General features: G+C 41.4%; 1 protein-coding gene and 1 long non-coding RNA gene across 4 annotated transcripts in view; one reads left to right on the top strand and one right to left on the bottom strand.

Moving 5' to 3' along the window:
* Nucleotides 1-20,575, bottom strand: part of LOC142818309 (uncharacterized) — a 62,180-nt gene that overhangs the window by 31,225 nt on the left and 10,380 nt on the right. The window lies entirely within an intron of this gene.
* On the top strand, nucleotides 9,362-19,519 carry LOC102445276 (tubulin alpha-8 chain). Of its 2 annotated transcripts, XM_025190923.2 has the most exons (6): nucleotides 9,435-9,510; nucleotides 14,097-14,188; nucleotides 14,309-14,528; nucleotides 16,298-16,446; nucleotides 16,988-17,668; nucleotides 19,012-19,519. In XM_025190923.2, the coding sequence occupies exons 2-6, from the start codon at nucleotides 14,174-14,176 to the stop codon at nucleotides 19,303-19,305; spliced, it is 1,359 nt and encodes a 452-aa protein (XP_025046708.2). In that variant the 5' UTR covers nucleotides 9,435-9,510; nucleotides 14,097-14,173; the 3' UTR covers nucleotides 19,306-19,519. The 2 variants fall into 2 exon arrangements, with proteins under 2 accessions (XP_006135532.2, XP_025046708.2); XM_006135470.4 differs by lacking the exon at nucleotides 14,097-14,188 and having other exon boundaries at nucleotides 9,362-9,510.

Consider the following 20,575-nt stretch of genomic DNA (forward strand, 5'->3'; position numbering starts at 1 on the left):
CTTTTCAAATGTTTCATAATTCCTGCATTTCTCCAGAAACTTCTCGGTCTGTTGCAGCTGTTGTATAGCAGAATGTATGTTGAAATTCTTTGCCTGAAGTTTTTTACCAGTGAGGTTAATCTCAAACAAGATAGCATACCATAAAATGAATGAAACTACAAATTTGAATTTGCAAAGGCCATTTGCAAGAGCTTCTGCATCTGCATGCACCGTATTGCCAGATGATCTTGTTAGGGTAATATCATCAGAAATTTCAACGAGTGCATCATAGATATTTCCAAGCTCACACTAAAGAGGCTTCAAGGCAGCAATTCGACTCTCCCATCTTATTTGACATGATGGTTTCAGAGTTAGAGTATGCAGATGGCCATGAAGAACTTTCCAACAGTGTGTTGAACTTGAAAAAAAATTATAAGTGTTACACCATGGCTATGTGTTACACCATGTTAAAAACTTTGTCGCGCCCAAGGATCGTATCTGCTTTTTCAAAAAAAATCGGAAAAGCAGACTCATTTTTTTGGCATCCTTGTAAACCTTGTTTTACCAGGAAGAAGGGATGTTCTGAAAGAGGATTTTTTTCTGATATTTGGCCTCGTGTAGACGGGCTAAATGTTGGGAAAGCCTCTTTCGGAAGAAAAGCAGAAAAAGTTATGCAAATTGCAGTTCGCAATTTGCATATCTTTTTCCAACTTTTCCCTGCAGTGTAGACATAGCCCATGTAAAAGAAACTATTTGCCACGAGCGAGTAGATTGCATTATTTGTCGAGCCCTGTAAACTAGAATACTATTTATGTTAAACTGAAAGATAAATGAATCAACATGATTAGTAAGAATGATTAAATGTGGAGTAAATAACGCACAAGGAAAAAAATTATGAATTTACAATGCCACCGGACAAGAGAGCACATGGTTCTATAACTACTGAAACCTTTACTGGTGAGCTAACGCTCATGCAATGACATCATAGTAACATAAATCTGGTAAATTTTAATTTTATTTTATCATTTCAACACTCACTCAAAAATATTTAAAGATTAAACAAAAGTCCAGAATTTCTATTATTATTGAACATTATTGCAATTAGAACAGAAAGGAAAGTATATGTTAAGTGGTATTTGTTAACATTAGGGGTGTGTCTAGACTACGGGGTTTTTTCGAAAAAAGTGGCCTTTTTTCTAAAAAATATACCTGCGTCTACACTACCACCATGTTCTACACTACAGTAAGTCGATAGAACGCGGCAGTTTTGTCAATGGCGGTAAACCTCGTTTTACGAGGAATAATGCTATTTTCGACAGAGTTCTGGCTTCTACCACTTGCACCTCATCCCCCATTCCCTGTGTCTGGTCCTGACTGTCCCCCTTATCCACCTGCCCCTGCCCCCATAGACTGTCCCCCGAGAGTGACTTACCTCCATCGAGACGGTCCCGACAGTAGACCTCCCCATGCCAAACTGATGTCCCACGGAGCGGTAGCTGTCAGGGTGGCCAGCTTCCACAGAGCAATAGCGACGTGCTTCTCCAGAGGGATGGCGGCCGCAAGTGGGTGTCCTGGCATTAGCAGGGGAGGGGCAAGCCAGGCACAGAGCTCCTGGAAGGTGGACTTCCGCATCTGGAAGTTTTGAAGCCACTGGTCATTGTCCCACTGCTCCATAACAAGCCGGTCCCACCAGTCTGAACTGGTGTCCAGCTTCCAAACTCGCCTCTCCAGGAATAAGTTTGGTTGCAAGGGCAGTGGGGCTGCATCCCAAGTGAGGGGCTCAAAGCTGGGCTCTGAATCCAGCTCTGCCACAAACATCACGATGGTCTCATGAAGATGCAGCAGAACTTCCAGCATCACAGTGTAGGGCCATCACCTGCCCAGGGGCAGCTCAGGCTCCATGGCCAAAAACACAGTGAAAAGCACAAAAACAAACCTGAAAACAAAATGCGGTGGTGTCCGAGGAAGCAGGGCAGCCAGAGCAAGAACTGCAGCAGCTTTGCTTTCCCTCTAGGAGGTAGGCAAGCCAGAAGCAGGAGCTTAAAATAAGGGATAAGGGATCTTTCGGAAAAGGCTTTATTTTCCGAAAGATCCGCGTCTAGACTGGTGCTTTTTTCCGGCAAAGCTCCGTGCCGAAAAAAAAGCAGCAGCCATTTTTATGCTAATGAAGCGGGGGAGATTTAAATCCCCGCTTCATTAGCAATTGCGAGACGTCTAATTTGCATCCCTTTTACGTAAAAGGGATGCAATCTAGTGTCAGCCAACGGTCAGGGCTCCCTATATCTGTCCCTTAAGACCGGCTGAAGTGCTTTTAAATTGTGCTTGGTTCTGTTACAGCAACTGAAGGCCTGTCATGATAGACATGGATTTTAGTGGTATAGAGAAAGGGTTTGCCCAGGAAGGTTGGGGCAACCCAAAATGGGATAGAAAAACATTAGAAAAGGATTGGGGAAATCCTGAGGAGTTGTGGGTGCAGTTCTGTAAGTATAGAACTGCCTGCAAGCTAAAGAATGGGACAAAGCCTGAGTCTGTGGAAAGGAGCCACTTTCCATTTAGCAAGGAAAACAGGATCAGGCCCAGACAAGCAGGCAGAAATGGAAAACAGGATCAGGCCCAGACAAGCAGGCAGGTAACAGATAAGATTGAAAGCCTTGTGGTAGAACTGAGAAAAAGGCAGTAAGTACTGGAAATCTAAACCCTTAAAACATACTTACAAGAGTAATATCTGAAACAAGGCCAGTTTTTATTTTAGAGATAAGAAAGTGTTTTAAGAAAAGAAAAAAAAACACAGAGAATTTAAACTCTGCAGAGAATGGGGAGAATTAAGCAGTTGTGGAAATGCTAAAATGGTGTAGATAGAAAACTGTGGTTTCTTTACAGTCATTCTGAAGGAAAAATGGGCCCTTTTTCCAAAGGAATGTCTGTAAATAACCCAGGCAAATTTGACTCAAATCTGAACATTTGATTAGAGAGACTGCTAAAAGAACTCTAAAGGGAGGTGGTTCTATTGGAACTGAACTACCCCATTGAATAAAAAGGGAATGTAACTGTTGTACAGCTATGTAGAAATAGTGTAAGAAAGGTTCAGAGAGAATGTATGTGTATCTGTGTGTAGATACACTATATATATATATATAGTAACTAAATGAAGTTTTAAGGTCCAGTAATCTTGTTTGTTTGTAGGTTTAAAACAAATTGGTTTGGTTTACTTTCAGTAAGACCATTTTAGTCCAAGTTGTTTAATGAAGGTACAGGAAAACTGTAAGCATAAAGAAAGAGTTACACTCCATGCAAAGTTTAATGTGGCTAAGTAGTGTTGTAAACAAAGATTGCACATTTTCCTGTAACATGCCATGTACACTATAGAATGAGTAAAAACTGCAAACAGATTAAATGCTGTGAAAGCTCCAAGAGCCAGAACAGGTTGTGATTTCCTTTGTGATGTAAATGCCCTAGCTGGCAGCACAAAGAAGCTTTGCAGGTAATAGCTAAGTTTGATTAGCAAAGTACCTGATATCAGAAAGTTCAAATTGTAGCCCTCCAAAAAGAAAAAAAAAAGGAGGTATTGGTATTGCTATTTTAGTCCCAATAGGAGGTTGGGTATAATAGAAAAAGTTTAAATGTAAGCAGTCTTTTAAGAAGGCAGAGAGAAGACTGAGAAATTGGCATTTGTAAAAGATGTTACCCCTTTTGAATTTGCAAAGGTTCAGGCATAGCCCTTGGTCTGATCAAGTGTTAATTGCTGTCCATACAATTTCAGACCTAGAAGACTAATTGGCTAACTACTTGTGGATATGTAAACCCTCAACTCCAATGGAGAGGGAAACAGCTGCAGCTTTTGTCTTCTATGGAAAACCTGTAATGAGGTGTTCTTCAAAATTGACTGATATAAGAATGCAAACATGAAACTGCAAAATGTAAAAGCCTCTGCTTCAGAAGTGGAGAGGTAGAAATGCATGTCCCTCAGTACCCAGACGAGCTAGATTCCCTTAAGGATGGGTGCTGAGAGTTAAAGCAACTCTCAGATTTATTTTTTTCCTTCCCTCAGGAATATGCTTAAGAAAAGGACCAGGAGGTATGAGGTTTAGTGAACAAGCTCACCCTCCTTACCAAATTAATAGTAGACAAACATGTGTCATTGGAAAAAGTCATTTAGCAGGAATTAGGATGGACCAAAAGAAGGGGAAGGCAAAAAGTTTGGAGCCCTATGGGCATAGTTGAAGGAATAAGGAAAGTAGAGCAGACATTAGAAAGTTACTATGAATGAGAAACATTTTCTTTGAAAAGACAAACCAAGTGATTTGAGGGAATGTGAAGATAAAAGGTGGACTCCATGGGAGTGTGGAAAGAATTAAGTGATGGTTGTAATATGTGAAGGGAAATCTTGTTTTAAAAATGACACCTTGTTTCTTTGCAGCCTCTTCCTTAAGCACTGTGCAAACCATGTAGGCAAAGAAACAATCAAATGTAAACATTTTGTTTATGGACACTTTTGTTAAATCTGCAAAGGAAAATTAGGGATTCTACTGAAACTTAATTGGTTAACTGCATAAAGAATGAACTCTATATATTGTAACTCTATTTTGTGGGTTTCAAATGAACTAGTTTTATTTTGTTTTGGATAATGTCCGCTTGCTTAAAATTGCAAACAGACAAGGCACAAATTGGTTAGTGCTTCTGTTGGGCATTCAATTCTTTAAGGACATTTAACTTTCTAGAAACCAAATTATTAGTTTAGAAATTCAAGCTTTGAAACTTCACTGTCTCTTTTCAAGGCTGAGTTGATAACACTTTTGGCTTGCTTTTAAATTCAACGTTATATGTGAATACAGGCTGCCTGGCTATTTCAAAGGGAAGTGGACAGAGAAGGCTGCTGCTGTCTCAGCAGACTTACACTAACTCCTGTGCTATATGGGCTGGAGTCACCCAGTGGATAAATAACTGGGAAATAGGAAAGCCTGTTTGGAGATTGGAATACTGGAAATGGATATACCAGCATGCAACCCAACATGCCTTAAGCATAAGCCATGTGTCCAAAAGAAACAACACCCTGGCTGCACAGTTAAATAACCTAGCAGATGCAGCAGTACAAATTTTTGCTGCCCAGGTGGATTGGGAACGCCTGTACATTTGGCTACATGAAACCTTGGGACACACAGAAAGCGATGAGCTGGTGCGGCAGGCACATGCCAGGGGGTGGCCTATCACACACAAACAAGCCAAAGATCTGGTACAAGCTTGCACCCTATGTGCTGAACTCAGGAAAAATATAGCAGAAGGGCAATGGTTTGCCAGACTAAGAGATGGAAAAGCACTATGGGCAACCTGGCAAGTAGATTATATTGGTACACTACCCACCAGTAAGCAAGGGTGGAAGTATGTTTTAACTGGAGTGGAAATTGTTTCAGGAATTGGTTTTGCTTACTCAACCCCAGTGGCAACCAGGTTGTTTACAGTCATGGGACTAAACCGCTTAATAGCCCTTGTCCCAACACCCCAGTTTGGGGACACAAACCCATGTACTGCACTCCTATAAGGGAAAAGGAGTATGGACAACTGCAGATGCTGGGCTAACACCAATAACCATTACTGAGGCTTGGATTGTATCCAAGACTGGCGAACCTTATGTTTTATCACAGGAAACTGAGGCAATATCCCTGAACAGTGCTCCAGTGGGATGGATCCCTCACAATGCTGGTGTGGATCCGGGAAACCACCATGAACTTTTGTATATATATATATATATATACCGCTTGCTGTTGTAGCGCTTGCAACCACTGTTGTTAGTTACAGACTATTGAAATTAGACATGGTACTCCAACTCGCCATGGTCTTCTTCCTCATCCCAACTGCTACTGCTGTACCAGAACACCTTACTTGACTCCTCCATTGGACTGGGAATCGAGTTTGTCCCTCTCAGCCCAAATGACTGGTGAAACAAGAGTGACATCTTCAGATGGGGACCGGTATGGTTCGATGACAGCGACTACCGCAGTCCTCAAAATAACTTTGGGGGGAGGAAAGGGAAGTGGCAATGAACGGTATGGGATAAGACATGCTGTAACTCATGGCTAAATTGGTTAGCCCAACAGCTAAAACTTTCCTTAACTCCTTTCCTACACTCTATTATAACCACTGTTTTAATTGTTTTGATTGTTGTACTCCTTTTCTGCATAACCCTATGTATTGTGCAATGCCTAGTTAATGTAGCTATCTCTTGTGTGCACATTCGATACACAGCACCAGGAAAGGTCCCTAGTCAATTCCTAGATCCTAAACCCTGTAATCAGGCCATTGGGTACTTTTAAATTCCTCCAAGGTGGGCAAGAGGTACTGGCAAACCACCATCTTGCATTCCTGGGACGTGGTGTGTCGTATCAGGGGGTGGAATGTAGCCAGACAGACCAACACCCCATCTCATCCATCTTATTTGCCTCTCTGAAGCATACAGGGCAGAGAAGGAGCAGTAAAATCAGCATAGTCTATGCTGGCTCATCTGATCCTGAGAAGCTAAAAAAAAACAACAAAAAACCAGATATGTGGAGAAAGAGAGCGATTAAGGCAATCAGCATAGCCATTAAGCTTTGATCTGCTTTGATGAGAGATCAGGATATGCAAGTGTGCCCGGCTGGCACCTATGTTGATACGAACACACAGTCCCTGGGAGAGGAATCCCCCACTGAGAAAAGAATGCCCAGTACTTCCAATTTAATCATCTCAATTCTCTCTTACAAGTGTAAATTAAGTTCCCAACTCCCTTGTAAGAACTGGTCTCACAAAAGACAGACCAGCCCCATTTGGCATGACAGACAAGAAAGAGAAATACGTGACCCCATGGGTATATAAGATAGGTCCAGCACACACTCACTTTGAGTGTCATTCTACCCTCTACCTGCTGGTCGGGTTAGGTGTTTGACCTCCCGAGGTTCTATGGGGAGGTCGTATTTTCGTCTTTCCTAGGAATTGAGGGACTGGCCCTGGCCTGACATGCTGGAGTCGAGAGGCACAGAAGGGGGTAAAAATTGTACCTGGATGTGGTCCTCTGTCTTAAGTGTACACATAGAGTAAGCTGTTACTTGGTACCATTATTTCTATTTTTCTATCTTTATCTTCCTTGTAACCATTTTTAAGATCTATATTTTGCTAGTAGTTAAGAAATAGAACAATAGCCATTGCAACCATATGATTTATAAGCTTCTTCAAATAAACCTGTAACTGTTTAAGTTTTAACCTGACTCCTTCAGTTGCTGTAACAGAACCAGGCACAATTTAAAAGAACTTCAGACGGTCTTAAGGGACAGATATAGGGAGCCCTGACCGTCGGCTGACATCTAGACATAGCCTAATAGTAATTGTCTACAATAAATACACAATCTTAATCTTACAATTACTTGTGATTCTCCTTTTACAATCTTGTTAAAAACTCTTACCAAATGTTTCAAGTCCAATGCAATACAAATTCTTTGCGGGCAGAGAATCTTCAGGATCATGGCTCATAACAGGGCAGAACAGCCATTGCAGGTTGCTGACTGGCTTTCACTACACTGACTCAACTGGATGACTGGCCAACACTGAAATACTGAAAATGATTGAACTGCCAGACCTCTCCTCTATGAAGCAAACCAAGGCCATGTTCGTTTGAAACTATGTCGTGACACATTTTAACAGTATTTACATACGCAGCCTTGTTCCACAATATGAAATAAATAATATAATTCAACTTCTGACGTGGCAACAATGCACTGTTTTACATGTACAGTATTTGACACTTTTGTTTATAAGAGATAACATATTCATATATTTTTTAAATAGAAAAAATATCACTTCCATCTAATTTGGCACTTTAAAACTCTTAAAGCCTAGCACCATACACGACTGCCTAGTTTGCCTCGGTGGTCAGGGTGGCACTGTACCCTCGCTTTCATGAATTTAAACCAATTGTACTTACATGCCAAGAACAGGTAATGTAATAACATCCCCTTTTGTTCTGTTCTAACAAGTGACTTGAAACTCTTAACTTTTCCTTGAGGTGTGACCTGAACTGGCTAGCAGTCAGCACAACAGCAAGTTAGATCTAGAATCTTGAGACTAGCCAACTTGCATTGGAACATGATCATCAGAACTAACTATTCTTCAGCTTTGGAACTGGTTCAGCCTTATTGTTTGCTGGAAAAGCATGGGAATCAAGTAGCTTTAGAAAAGTTGACAGAAGGAAAAATCTCCTATGGAATTCTTCCTTTGTGAAAACATTTGTTGAACCAGAGATATAACTCTCCCTAGTCAAACCAGGGGAAGGAGGCTTGGACAATTATGTAGAGTTCCAAAATGTAGACAATGTGGACCAGAGACAAAAGGGAACTGATCAAAACAGATGAGAAATCCCCTTAAATAGCTAAAAAAAAAAAAAAGGAGTGGAATTAAAGGAAGATAAAGTTAGGTGCTGGGTGCCAACACAGGCAGAATAATTTACTAACTGGTATTGGGTTAAAGGTGGTCTACTCTCAAGCTAAAGATTAAGAATTATGTATTTAAATGTCATGTTAAATGTAAATCATATGGTCTTACAGAAAGGAGGGAATGTAGAGTCTTCAGATCCTAAGGAGTTAACTGTGTTGTACTGCTTGTAACCTGAGCTCTGACTCTGAGACAGGTGTCCTCTTTCCTATGCTCAGCCTGGAGTGGAAACAGCAGACAGAAAAGCAGTAACTGTAAGCGAGTACCTCTCTCTGTATATCTGTGCATCCAGACACTTCTTTACTATAAACACTGCAATGAAGTGATTGAGCTCTCCGTTTGGGCAGGTCAGTTGGACTGTGGCCCTCATGTTGAGTTGCATAGCATTGCAGATGTTCCAACTGCTCGCATATCCAAAGAGACACAGTAAAAGTAAATTAGAACATGAGAGGCGCGACACATAGGGGCAAGGATAGAAGGGAAGCCATAGAGAGGACTGGCCAGCAGCTAAGACCACTCTGTGATGAAGCACAGTTACCAAAGGGTAACTGTCTGTATTCTCTCTATTTCTTGCTCTATTTTTCTGTTCCTCTCTTTCCCACTCATTTATTCTCTCACACTTTCTTGTTTTCAGACTCTGGAGATTAGGAATGATTCTTGTGTGCATACCAGAGTTATTTGTGAAAGAGTACAGAATGCAGAGAGAATAGCTGACTACTGTGGTGTAGGGTTTGAATTGCGAATGTGCATAGGAATTAATGGCTAGTGGGTGTGGGCTGATTCTGGGTGCACCCAGATGGAGTGTGTATGTAGGGATTCATAGTGAAAGAATATGGGATACTGTGGGTAGGGATGGATTTTGTGTGCGTGTGTTAGTAAGGAGTTGGTGATGTAATAGGGCAGAGGTGGGAGGATTGTGACCTACTCCCTACACTGCACTGTGACACTGAAGGATAGTAGCAGCTGTTTGGTGCATGGCCCAGGCCCCTTACTACCTAAAAGCTCAGAGTGATACAACCGCAGAGAGAGCACTATCAAAGACTGAGACGGGAAGCGAACACCACTAGCTACATCATGGTAAGGGGGGCCTGGGGGAACTCCACACTTGTCAAGGGAACAGGAGAATTCTGGGGGTGGGGTGAGTCAGGGAGGTATCTGCCCTATTGTGGAGGATTCAGATTGCTTTCTGCTTCAGTATCTCAATTTAGGGTGGAGAGAGTGGGGATGAGACTAGAGGTGGATGCCACTGGACTTGGTCAGCACTTCTTGTGCCACTATGGGTGGGCAGGGTGGTCCTGGTCCCGACCCTGCACTATGGCACCCCTTTTGCTGATAGGTGAGGGCTGCATCTGGGCTTTTTTATTCTGTTCCATCCCTTAAGTGGCAGATCAAAACCCTTAAGCCTTGGAACTTACCCTATCTTAGGAGGGCAGAAGAAAGAAGAGGGAATCTGATGATGGATGAACCCTTCCTATCCAATCCTTCTTCCTTACAAAAAGCCATGCTGGCAGAGTTCACTTTGAACATACACACACAAACTAGGAAATCTAGATGGCATGAAAGGGACCAGGACAAATGACTTTTGGGTTCATTCATCTTCTTTATATATGGACATGTGCTACTTTTTCTACAATCCATCACTTCAACTATCACAAAGGCAAAACAACCTGACTAAAAATACAGAAATTAAAACCTGATTAGTCCAGACAGCTTGTGCCTGGACTTAAAATAAATTCCCTCTTCAGGGTGGATCTAAGGCAACTTCAAGGGTGCACTTATGGCATTAGTTATGGCATCAGAGCCCCCCCCGCCATCATCAGTGGTTTGTGTCACAGTACGCTGACCTCACTATGTAAACGGGAAGCATGTGAGGTTCAGAATGTGTCAGATATACTGAGGTAAATACATTTTAAGTGGAGCTCCAGTTAAATCAGTGGAATTACAAAGAAGATTTTAATTTTGTTCTGTACCTGTTAATTATTCAGTGGCTTCTGCTTGTGATGCCATGTCTGCATTTTAGTAACTCAGGGTACGTCTAAACTACATGGGTACGTCGATGGAGCCATGTAGATTTGTTTTTTTGGCAAAGGCAAATGAAGCCGCGATTTAAATGATCGCGGCTTCATTTAAAATTACATGGCTGCCGCGCTGAGCCGACAAACAGCTGATCAGCTGTTTGTCCGCTCAGCGCGTTAGTCTGGATGCTCCCCTGCCGACATCAAAGCCCTTTGTCGGCAGCCCCAGTAAACCTCATCCCACAAGGAATAACGGGGCTGCCAACAAAGGGCTTTGATGTCGGCAGGGGAGCGTCCAGACTAGCGCGCTGAGCGGACAAACAGCTGATCAGCTGTTTGTCGGCTCAGCGCGGAAGCCATGTAATTTTAAATGAAGCCGCGATCATTTAAATCGCAGCTTCATTTGCTTTTGCCTCTGATGACAGAGGCATGTAGTCTAGACACAGCCATAGAGTGGTTCTCATCTAGGAGATTTGATAGTTATGCATCATTTGTAGAGTCCTCTAAACTCAAAAGGAATAATTTTAGAAATATACTTAATGGAATGCTCATTTTTGTGAGTGTTTTTAATTAACTTAACCTTCGCACACACTGTGATGTTCATGCCTCTACACTTTAGGTGTTTGTTCCTTTTTAAAAAGGTAAATAATCAAGGCATTTAATCATTGGGAATTTCTTGTACATTTGTTAAAATTTCTCAGGGCCTTTTATAAATTCACCTGCAAGGCCCCTCCTCCCCATATCTTGCATACCAATCTACATCTAGAAGAGGCTTTTATTTTAGTCCGGAGAATTGTATTATTCTTCACTGATACAGAGCTATGATGTCTGGAGACCACTTCCACCATACAAAGATGCACATTTGTGCAGACATCTCATCTACCTAGGTGGACCTACCCATACATCTGGGCTTGCTGCAGCAAGTATGTTTCCAATGTAACACTGCAGGTACAGCTGGAGGATTTTAAATCTACTTCAGTACTGTCAAGACCTAAATCAGACTGTGCTTCACATGCCTGCAAACACTAAAAGATCTGATTTTATCAAAGAACAGGGTGGCTAGAAGGCCTGATCCAAAGCCTACTGAAATCAAAAGGAGTCTTTCCACTGACTTGGGCTTTGTATCACACGTATTAAGAGCAAATGTGAGCCCCAGACTATTAAAGAAGGAATTTGAAACATGAGTTGAAAATAGGGTCAGATTTAAATACCCTATCAGGATCAGTTTACAATGTTAGGGGCTCTGAGAAAGGACTATGCTCTCCATTGTTAAAGCTAAAAGCGATCTATTTAAAAGCCATCTACTTTGAAAATCCTGGTTCCCAATCTCTTGTTTCTATTGACATTTTTGTCCTTACATCAAGTTAAAGCATTTCCAAGTTGTAGCTGGCATGAGGCAGAGCTGGGGTTGCTACAGATCACCTCTGTCACCAGAGCAATTCTGACTCCAAAGGCAGAGCTGAGATATTCAAAGGAAATGGGCAGGGAAATCACAGAGACACAAAAATCTGAAAAGAGGGGAGGGGAGCAGATCTGTAGTCTCTATTAGTCATAAATTAAGCCATAAAACTAAATGTCTTGGAGCAGTCTCCCAGTTGTGAGAGTCTGTGAAGAAATGGAAAGGCTTAGAAGGTTGATTTACCTGCAGTTGCTTGAAGGAGAGAGCAGAGTGGCTCTGTGGAGGGTTTGCTGCTTTGCACCAAAGGTTCCAGAGAGTAATGCTGGGTTTTTAAATGTGGTTCTGGTACGTCACTCTGTAATAACCTTATAAAGGGCTCAGCATACTTCTCTCTTTAGAGTCAACAGCATATTTGTTCAGTTTATATGGAAAGAGATGTTTTTCTCTCAGCCCTGTAAACCTCATGCTAGGATCTAACAGACAAGCTAGAGTCTCTTTTTGCAGTGCAACATCACCAGTAATTAAGATTCTCCAGGTCCAAATATGCCTTCTGTGATGCTTAAATATCTCCAGATTACACTGTCAGCTACTCCATTGTAAGTGAAACCCCATCTTCTTCAAATAAAAACCTCAGAAACACTTGTGCAACTCCATGGAAGATTACATGGTTGTACAGGTGTCCCTGACAGCAGAATTTAGCCTAGAGAATCTATTACTTACTTTGGTGCTTGTGAAAGTTTGTTAGACATGTGGCTGGGTTTACAGCATGGCGTTGGCATTGGCTATTTTTACTGAACAAATCTGGCATGGAGACTGCTCAGGGACATTAATAATATATTCCTGCCATGTGATTTTTACAGTTGCTTTTCAGTCTTCCTTTGCACTTCTGGATTCAACTGAAGGTAATATTGATGACTTCTGAAATGCAGAATAGTAATAGAGATGTAGCCGTGTTAGTCTAGTCTAGCTGAAACAAAAACAGGACTATGTAGTACTTTAAAGACTAACAAGATGGTTTATTAGGTGATGAGCTTTCGTGGGCCAGATGAAGTGGGTCTGGCCCATGAAAGCTCATCACCTAATAAATCATCTTGTTAGTCTTTAAAGTGCTATATAGTCCTGTTTTTGTTTCTGAAATGCAGTTCTCTTCAGAAAAAAAATCTTCATTGAGGTTTCACAGATGTAACAGAGATCTCAGCCTATGAAAACAATAGTGTCTCAGCTCTCACTGAAGGAATATTTAGTTTAGGGAATCCATTATTTGAGAAGATTTGTTTGAAGTAAAGACTACAGCTTGATAGATCACAGGATATATTTGCAGGACTGGCTGATAGAAAAATACCTTTTCATGTGTTAAACTGAACAAATTTGACATGGAATCATTGACAAAGATGGATTCATAATGTTATGTTTACAGAGTTATTTCAGAATGGAACTGTACTTAAAAGCCCCGAGTGATCTAGAATTGCTTCCTTTTATAAGAAAGTCCACCTCCCACCTTACCTCATGTCATGGCAATTAAGATTGTCCTAAAGGGCTTTCTACATGCACTTTTGTTTGAACTTGTACCCAAAAGCAGTGCTTTCCCAGATGGACCTTTGAAATTCATACTCCTGTGCAGTCCATGGGAATAAGAAACATTTGTTTTGGTTAGCACGGGATGGCTATTTTTATTTTTTGTTTTCCTGTTCTCTAATTAAAGTGCCTGTCTGCTATTGTAATAACTATGTTTATAATTAAATATTTAAGCATGTGATCACAATAAGATGTGATGAACACAATTGACTAGTCATGTCTGGACATGCAGGGTATAAATCCATGAATATGTAGGAATCTCTCTGGAATATTAGTTGAGCATTTGGAAAGTTACGTATCTTTTCCTGAAGTCATTTCTTCCCAGCCTCTAGCTAAGCCTGCCATAAGAGGGTTAAGAGATCAGAAAACACTGCACCCCTCTTGAGTTACATATGGTTGGAAAATGTCACAGTGCTGTGTCAGGTCCCAGCTAGAAATAAAAATAAATTAATCTGGCACATGTTTCTCAACTGGAATGTATCACAGTCTGGATGACAGCAAGGTAGCATATGATGTGCATGCATATTTTTATGTTTGTATGTGTACATATGTACATAAGGACATGTATCTTGTATGTACAGGCATGAATACATGTCTGCAAATTTCCAGTTTTCTTTGTGTTTAGCTATTTATTTCCTTGCATTTGTAAATAACATTTAGAACTTTTACTGCAGGCATAGAATAGTGGCTAAGTCCCACTTCCACGGGTCCTTGCACATCACACTTCTTGCTGTGCATATGGCATTAGGGAATGCAAACCAATCAGGTGAGGGATTCATTTCAGAGGTCTGAATAATAGTGCACCAGGCACTGATAACTGTTAAGAAGATGGAGGAGGAGCTATGTGCTTTGATTTTTCTGATCTTTCTTCTCTTTCTCTCTACAGCGTGAGTGCATCTCCATTCACGTTGGCCAGGCTGGAGTTCAGATTGGCAATGCATGCTGGGAACTCTTCTGTCTGGAACATGGCATTCAGCCAGATGGCACCTTCAAGAATCAGTCCAACAAAAACAATGATGACTCCTTTAATACATTTTTCAGTGAAACAGTCACAGAAAAGCATGTGCCACGGGCTGTCATGGTGGATTTGGAACCAACTGTAGTAGGTCAGTATAGAATTAGCACTGGAAAATGGAAAAGACCCTACTCTTATGTGTGTCAGTGTTGTTTCTCTCAAGTCTCTAATGTATCATGAGAACTATTCCATCTTTGTATCTTGCTCTAACCACTAGGTTGGGTTAAAATTAATCAACTTAAGACATTTAATGCCCAGATTGCATTCACGAGTATATGAGAAATCACCTATAGGACAGTTGGGGAGAAACTTCAGCTAGGCTGAACCTTGATAATGGTGCTACCTTACAATATGATGGATCAACAGGGTTCCCTTCTTAAATAGCTGTTCACTTGGTTTGGGCATCTGCTCTTCATAAGAGTACCTAACTCTGGTTTTATTTGTGATGTTTTCCATTGTTGTCTAAGTGTTGTGTTCCTCCAACTCAGGTCAGAGACAGAAGAATGAAGGCGTGGGTTTCCTACGAATCTCTGACTCCTTTTTGGGGAATGGGGAGGAGACCATAATTTTATTCCTGCAAATCTCTCTCTTTTCTGATGGCTTGTCCTCTAGTCAGAAAAGACAATTGATGTTTTTCTCTGACTGGGCACAAGTTTCCTAAATTGACTAACAGCCTTCACTTTTCCCACCAGAACCTTCAGCACCTCATCATTGAGAGACACTTTAGCTTTTTGTTGGGATTCCTGCCAATACCTTTTCCACTCCAGAACACCTGGTCCAATTTTGGGAGAACATTTCATCCAGTTTGACTCAGGATTTCATTTCTCAGTGGCTCCTTTATTTGGCTTACAGCAAAGCTATGCTGAGTTGATCAGACACAAGCATTGAGGGTGGGTATAAGGCCTATCACACATCCAAAGTTACACAGACCAGAGGTTCTCAACCAATGGTACACATACCTTTTAGTGAGTACATTAACTCACCTAAATATTTGCCTAGTTTTACAAACAGGCTACATAAAAACCACTAGCAAAGTCGTACAAAACTAAAATTTCATTCTGACTAACTTTTTTTATATTGCTCTATATATTATACACTGAAATGTAAGTACAATATTTATATTCCAATTGATTTATTTTATAATTATGGTAAACATGAGAAATTAAGCAACTTTTTAGTAATAGGGTGCTGTGGCATTTTGTCTTTTTTACCTCTGATTTTGTAAGTAAATATTTTTCAGTGAGGTGAAACTAGGGGGCTTCACCTCACTTAAAAATATTTACTTACAAAATCAGACAAATCAGACTCCTGAAAGGGATACACTAGTCTGAAAAGGTTAAAAGCCTCTGACACAGACAACCTCATCCTTTATATATATTTACACATTACATTGCATTTGCTATACATTAAATCACACATTTTCGATTGGATTGGTTAATTTGCAGGAAACAATCCCATGTGAACAGAACATACTGTACAGGACCTTGATCTTTACAGGCCAGGTTTTTCTTGTCCATAGTCCTTAGCATCACGGTGTTGTTGTTTATCTTAGCTAGAACAGACATCTTGATTCTGGAAAAGTACTTGTCAATCCTCTATTTACAATTTAACCTTCAATTTACCTTAACAACTCTGCTCATTAAGAAATGAGGCAAGTTGTTTATATCATGCCAGACCCACACTTTCTACCAGTGTCTTGAAAGAGAATATGACTCAAGGTTGTTTTCAAAACTTAGGTCTTCCCTGCCTCACATCATGCAGCATTGCCAGTTAGCAACCATATAGAGGTGTTCCAACAGAATGCAGCTACACTGGAGCGTGTGCATTCGAGGCCTCTCACAGATTCTCTTTCTTGGACAGATGAAGTGCGTGCTGGTGCTTACCGGCAGCTTTTCCATCCAGAACAGCTGATCACTGGAAAGGAAGATGCAGCTAATAACTATGCCCGGGGTCACTATACTATTGGTAAAGAAAACATTGATCTGGTGCTTGATCGGATCCGTAAGCTGGTAAGTGCCAGAACTCTTGAAGTGGGATCTGGGGTTGTTGTGGAGGAAAGGGACCAGCAGCTCCTTTTGCTCCCAATAGTGTACTTTCTTCAGAGCTGGGATTGTCAGATACATGAAGATTCTATTATTGGTCCAAGTGAGAAAAAGTACTGTGGGTGTATCGGTGAGATATATACTCTTGAAAGGAGGTTGTTTGGATCAAAACCCTTAATTTTATCATGGGAACAGCAACACAGGATTGATATATCTTGGTGAAAGAGGAGTTTGCTAAATATTTATTCACTTTCTGTTTTAATAAACCAAGACTCTGGAACTATGAATTTGACCAAGATAAACTACATAGACAAATTTATAAATTTATATATTTCATAGGTTGGGCTGTTGAAGGATAGCATAATAAATCTTTTCCCAGGAAGACATGTGTGTGTTGAATGCTGTGTTGGGTTCTGAAGACAGACGTTCTAGCTCCAATCTGAGGATGCACTCATGGGAGTCTCAGAGATTTAGACTGATTCCTTTTGTTCTCTGTTTGGCTTTTCAGACCGATGCCTGTTCTGGGCTACAGGGATTCCTGATTTTCCACAGCTTTGGAGGGGGCACTGGCTCTGGCTTCACCTCCTTGTTGATGGAACGCCTCTCCCTGGATTATGGGAAGAAGTCCAAACTGGAGTTTGCCATCTACCCAGCCCCCCAAGTTTCCACTGCCGTGGTGGAGCCCTACAACTCCATCCTGACCACCCACACCACCCTAGAGCATTCAGACTGCGCCTTCATGGTGGACAACGAGGCCATCTATGACATCTGCCGTCGCAACTTGGACATCGAGCGCCCCACTTACACCAACCTGAACCGTCTCATCAGCCAGATAGTCTCGTCCATCACTGCCTCTCTGCGCTTCGATGGTGCCCTCAATGTGGATCTGACAGAGTTTCAGACCAACCTGGTGCCCTACCCTCGCATCCACTTCCCCCTGGTGACATACGCACCCATCATCTCCTCAGAGCGAGCCTATCACGAGCAGCTATCAGTGGCAGAAATCACCAGTTCCTGCTTTGAACCCAACAACCAGATGGTGAAGTGTGATCCCCGTCATGGAAAATATATGGCCTGCTGCATGCTGTACCGTGGTGACGTGGTTCCCAAAGATGTCAACGTAGCTATCGCGGCCATCAAGACCAAGAGAACTATCCAGTTTGTGGATTGGTGTCCAACAGGCTTCAAGGTGAGAGGGACAAAGACACACTGGCCCTGTATTTTAAATGGACATAGCCAAGTATGGCAGCCCAGGTTGTGATTTGAACTCTTGAACATTTTCCATTGGTGAGACTGGAATGGTTAGAAGTGTGAGTGTGTTTGTATAATCCTCAGTTACTCTTTTGTCCTCTTTACCCATGTCCTGTTTACATATCTTACTTACAGAGCCTTTTAAATATTCAACCTGGAAGCCAACTCTATAAGAGTGAAAGGGTATATCTACACTACCCCGCTAGTTCGAACAAGCGGGGTAATGTAGGCATACCGCACTTGCAAATGAAGCCCGGGATTTGAATTTCCTGGGCTTCATTTGCATAAACTGGGCGCCGCCATTTTTAAATCCCTGCTCGTTTGAACCCCGTGCCGCGCGGCTACACGCGGCACGAACTAGGTAGTTACTCCACGAGGAGTAACGGTAGTTCAGACTAGGAAGCCTAGTCCGAACTACCTAGCTCGTGCCGCGTATAGCCGCGCGGCACGGGGTTCGAACGAGCAGGGATTTAAAAATGGCGGCGCCCAGTTTATGCAAATGAAGCCCGGGAAATTCAAATCCCAGGCTTCATTTGCAAGTGCGGTATGCATACATTACCCCGCTAGTTCGAACTAGCGGGGTAGTGTAGACATACCCAAAGCGGTTAGCACCTGGCAAGACTGCTCCTTTAGACGATCAATGTTTATTTTAAAGCAAAAAAAAAAAAAAAAAAAAAAAAAAAGAGATATAACGCTCATCTTTCATTTACCAAAATTTTTTGAGAGCCTCCAGTTTCATCAGTCATCAAATGTGTGCTTATTCTCCCCCTGCTGGCGACATTGCAGCACTGTCAGGCATGGTTTCCAGAGCATGGAGACAACAGCAATAATGATTTTTTTTTTTTACATTTTTCTCATACCTATTCATAGGTTCTGAATGTGAAGATTTCTAGGTGTCAAAAACTCTCTGTATTAATTTATACAAAATTGCTTTGGGCTCAGTAAGCAGACAAGGTGAAAAAGAGCTAGTAAGAAGCAAGTGTGCATTAAAAAAGAGAAAAAATAATAATGGTAATTATAATGGCATTCGGTTGAATGTCTTCATTTGGGGTCCTGTCTCCATTTTTGGCTGCTCTCCCTTGTTCTCATGAGTTATAGCTGGGAATGAGGAAGTCTAGAAAAAAGGCAACATGAATGATATTTGCCATTAAAGTAATTTCAATAATGTGGTTTGAGATTCCCGCCGTCCATTTTCCCAATTACTATGAGGTTACTCAGTTCTTCTCATCCTGTTTATTTTTGTTGTCTCTCTTAATCACTCTTCTATCTCTCACCTTCCAGGTTGGCATCAATTACCAGCCTCCTACTGTAGTTCCTGGGGGAGACCTGGCCCAGGTTCAACGCGCCGTCTGCATGCTAAGCAACACCACTGCCATCGCTGAGGCTTGGGCCAGGCTGGACCACAAGTTTGATCTGATGTATGCTAAGAGGGCATTTGTGCACTGGTATGTTGGTGAAGGCATGGAGGAAGGGGAGTTTGCAGAGGCCCGAGAGGACTTGGCTGCACTGGAGAAGGACTACGAGGAAGTGGGAACTGACTCATTTGAAGAAGAAAATGATGGGGAGGAATTTTAAAATACACTTTGTTATTCAATAGCACTAGATTGTCTCTCACATCTCTTTACTGCATGTCTGCACTCCTGTCTGAAGCCTTCTCCATGTGTGCAATGTATAGAGAATGAAGAACAGAAAGACCATCAACACACAGGAAAGCTATCATGTTTGGTATAGCTGTCACCTTACCTAATAATGCATGCTACTCACTCAATAAAAGGGAGTGTAACAAGTATTAGATTCTCTGCCAGACTACTGTGAGAGAAATTTCTTTTTCAATCCCAAATATAATTGCTAATTTAACACTCCACATACAAGCTAAAGTCCCCATAACTCAGCATCTAATTCCAGTTTTACAAGTGTTCATAGGATCACAGGAAATATGGTACAGATCTCACATTTGACCTTTCTTGACCTTCTTGCTCATGGAGATATTGGAGAATAATGTAAATGCATAATTGAGCACTCCTTTGCTCTGTGGGACACACTCTCTCATTGATCCAAATGGGATGTGTCTGTTCTTCTGGTCTGTGAAACATCCATTTCTGCTAGATGGGTGGAATTGCCTTAGAAGTGTAACAGCAAAAGGAAACTTCACCTTTCTTTGTTAAAAAACAAAAACAGTTGTTGTTTGGTACAAAAATCACTAATAAAAGTGCAGCAGACAAAAGGATTTTTCTTCCTGTTTATATGAAATTTCTTAACAGAGAAAATTGCCTAGCCGGAGTAAAACTTTTCCCACTATCTCTGCTCTGTTCACGGCCCCCTGCTCCACTTGAAGAGCTCCTTCTCTGCAACTCAGTAATATCCGTGCTTTATCCATCACTCTGTTCTATCTGTGGCATCCTTGATCTAGCAGAGGATGGTAATACTTGAAAGTGGGGTTTCCACACAGCTATTAAATGTATACTCAAAGATACCTTACAGTGGTACATAAAAATCACAACATATCTGATTCACACTATGCTAAGAGGTGGCAGTAACTCCTCTCACGGAATTACTCCTTGTCCAAAGGACTCCTTCAGTTTCAGTGTTCTCTATTGCTATATTGTGAAAATATTGCACACTATTTTATTGTATTAGGTTTCCTTTTTGTAGGAATGTGTGAAAAAGGAGAGTTGAACTCAATTATTATTTCTTAATTTATTTTGCATCTTTTGCAAGTTTCAAAGTGTTTTACAGAATTTCCAGGTATGGACAATATTAAATGTAATATACCTACATTAAATCAGTGTTAAGGGTCCACAGTTAAAATCCCAAGAAATGCAAAAGTTAGAGTTCTCACTACAAC

Source organism: Pelodiscus sinensis, chromosome 1 (genome assembly GCF_049634645.1).
Source record: "Pelodiscus sinensis isolate JC-2024 chromosome 1, ASM4963464v1, whole genome shotgun sequence".
Lineage (NCBI taxonomy): Eukaryota > Metazoa > Chordata > Testudines > Trionychidae > Pelodiscus > Pelodiscus sinensis.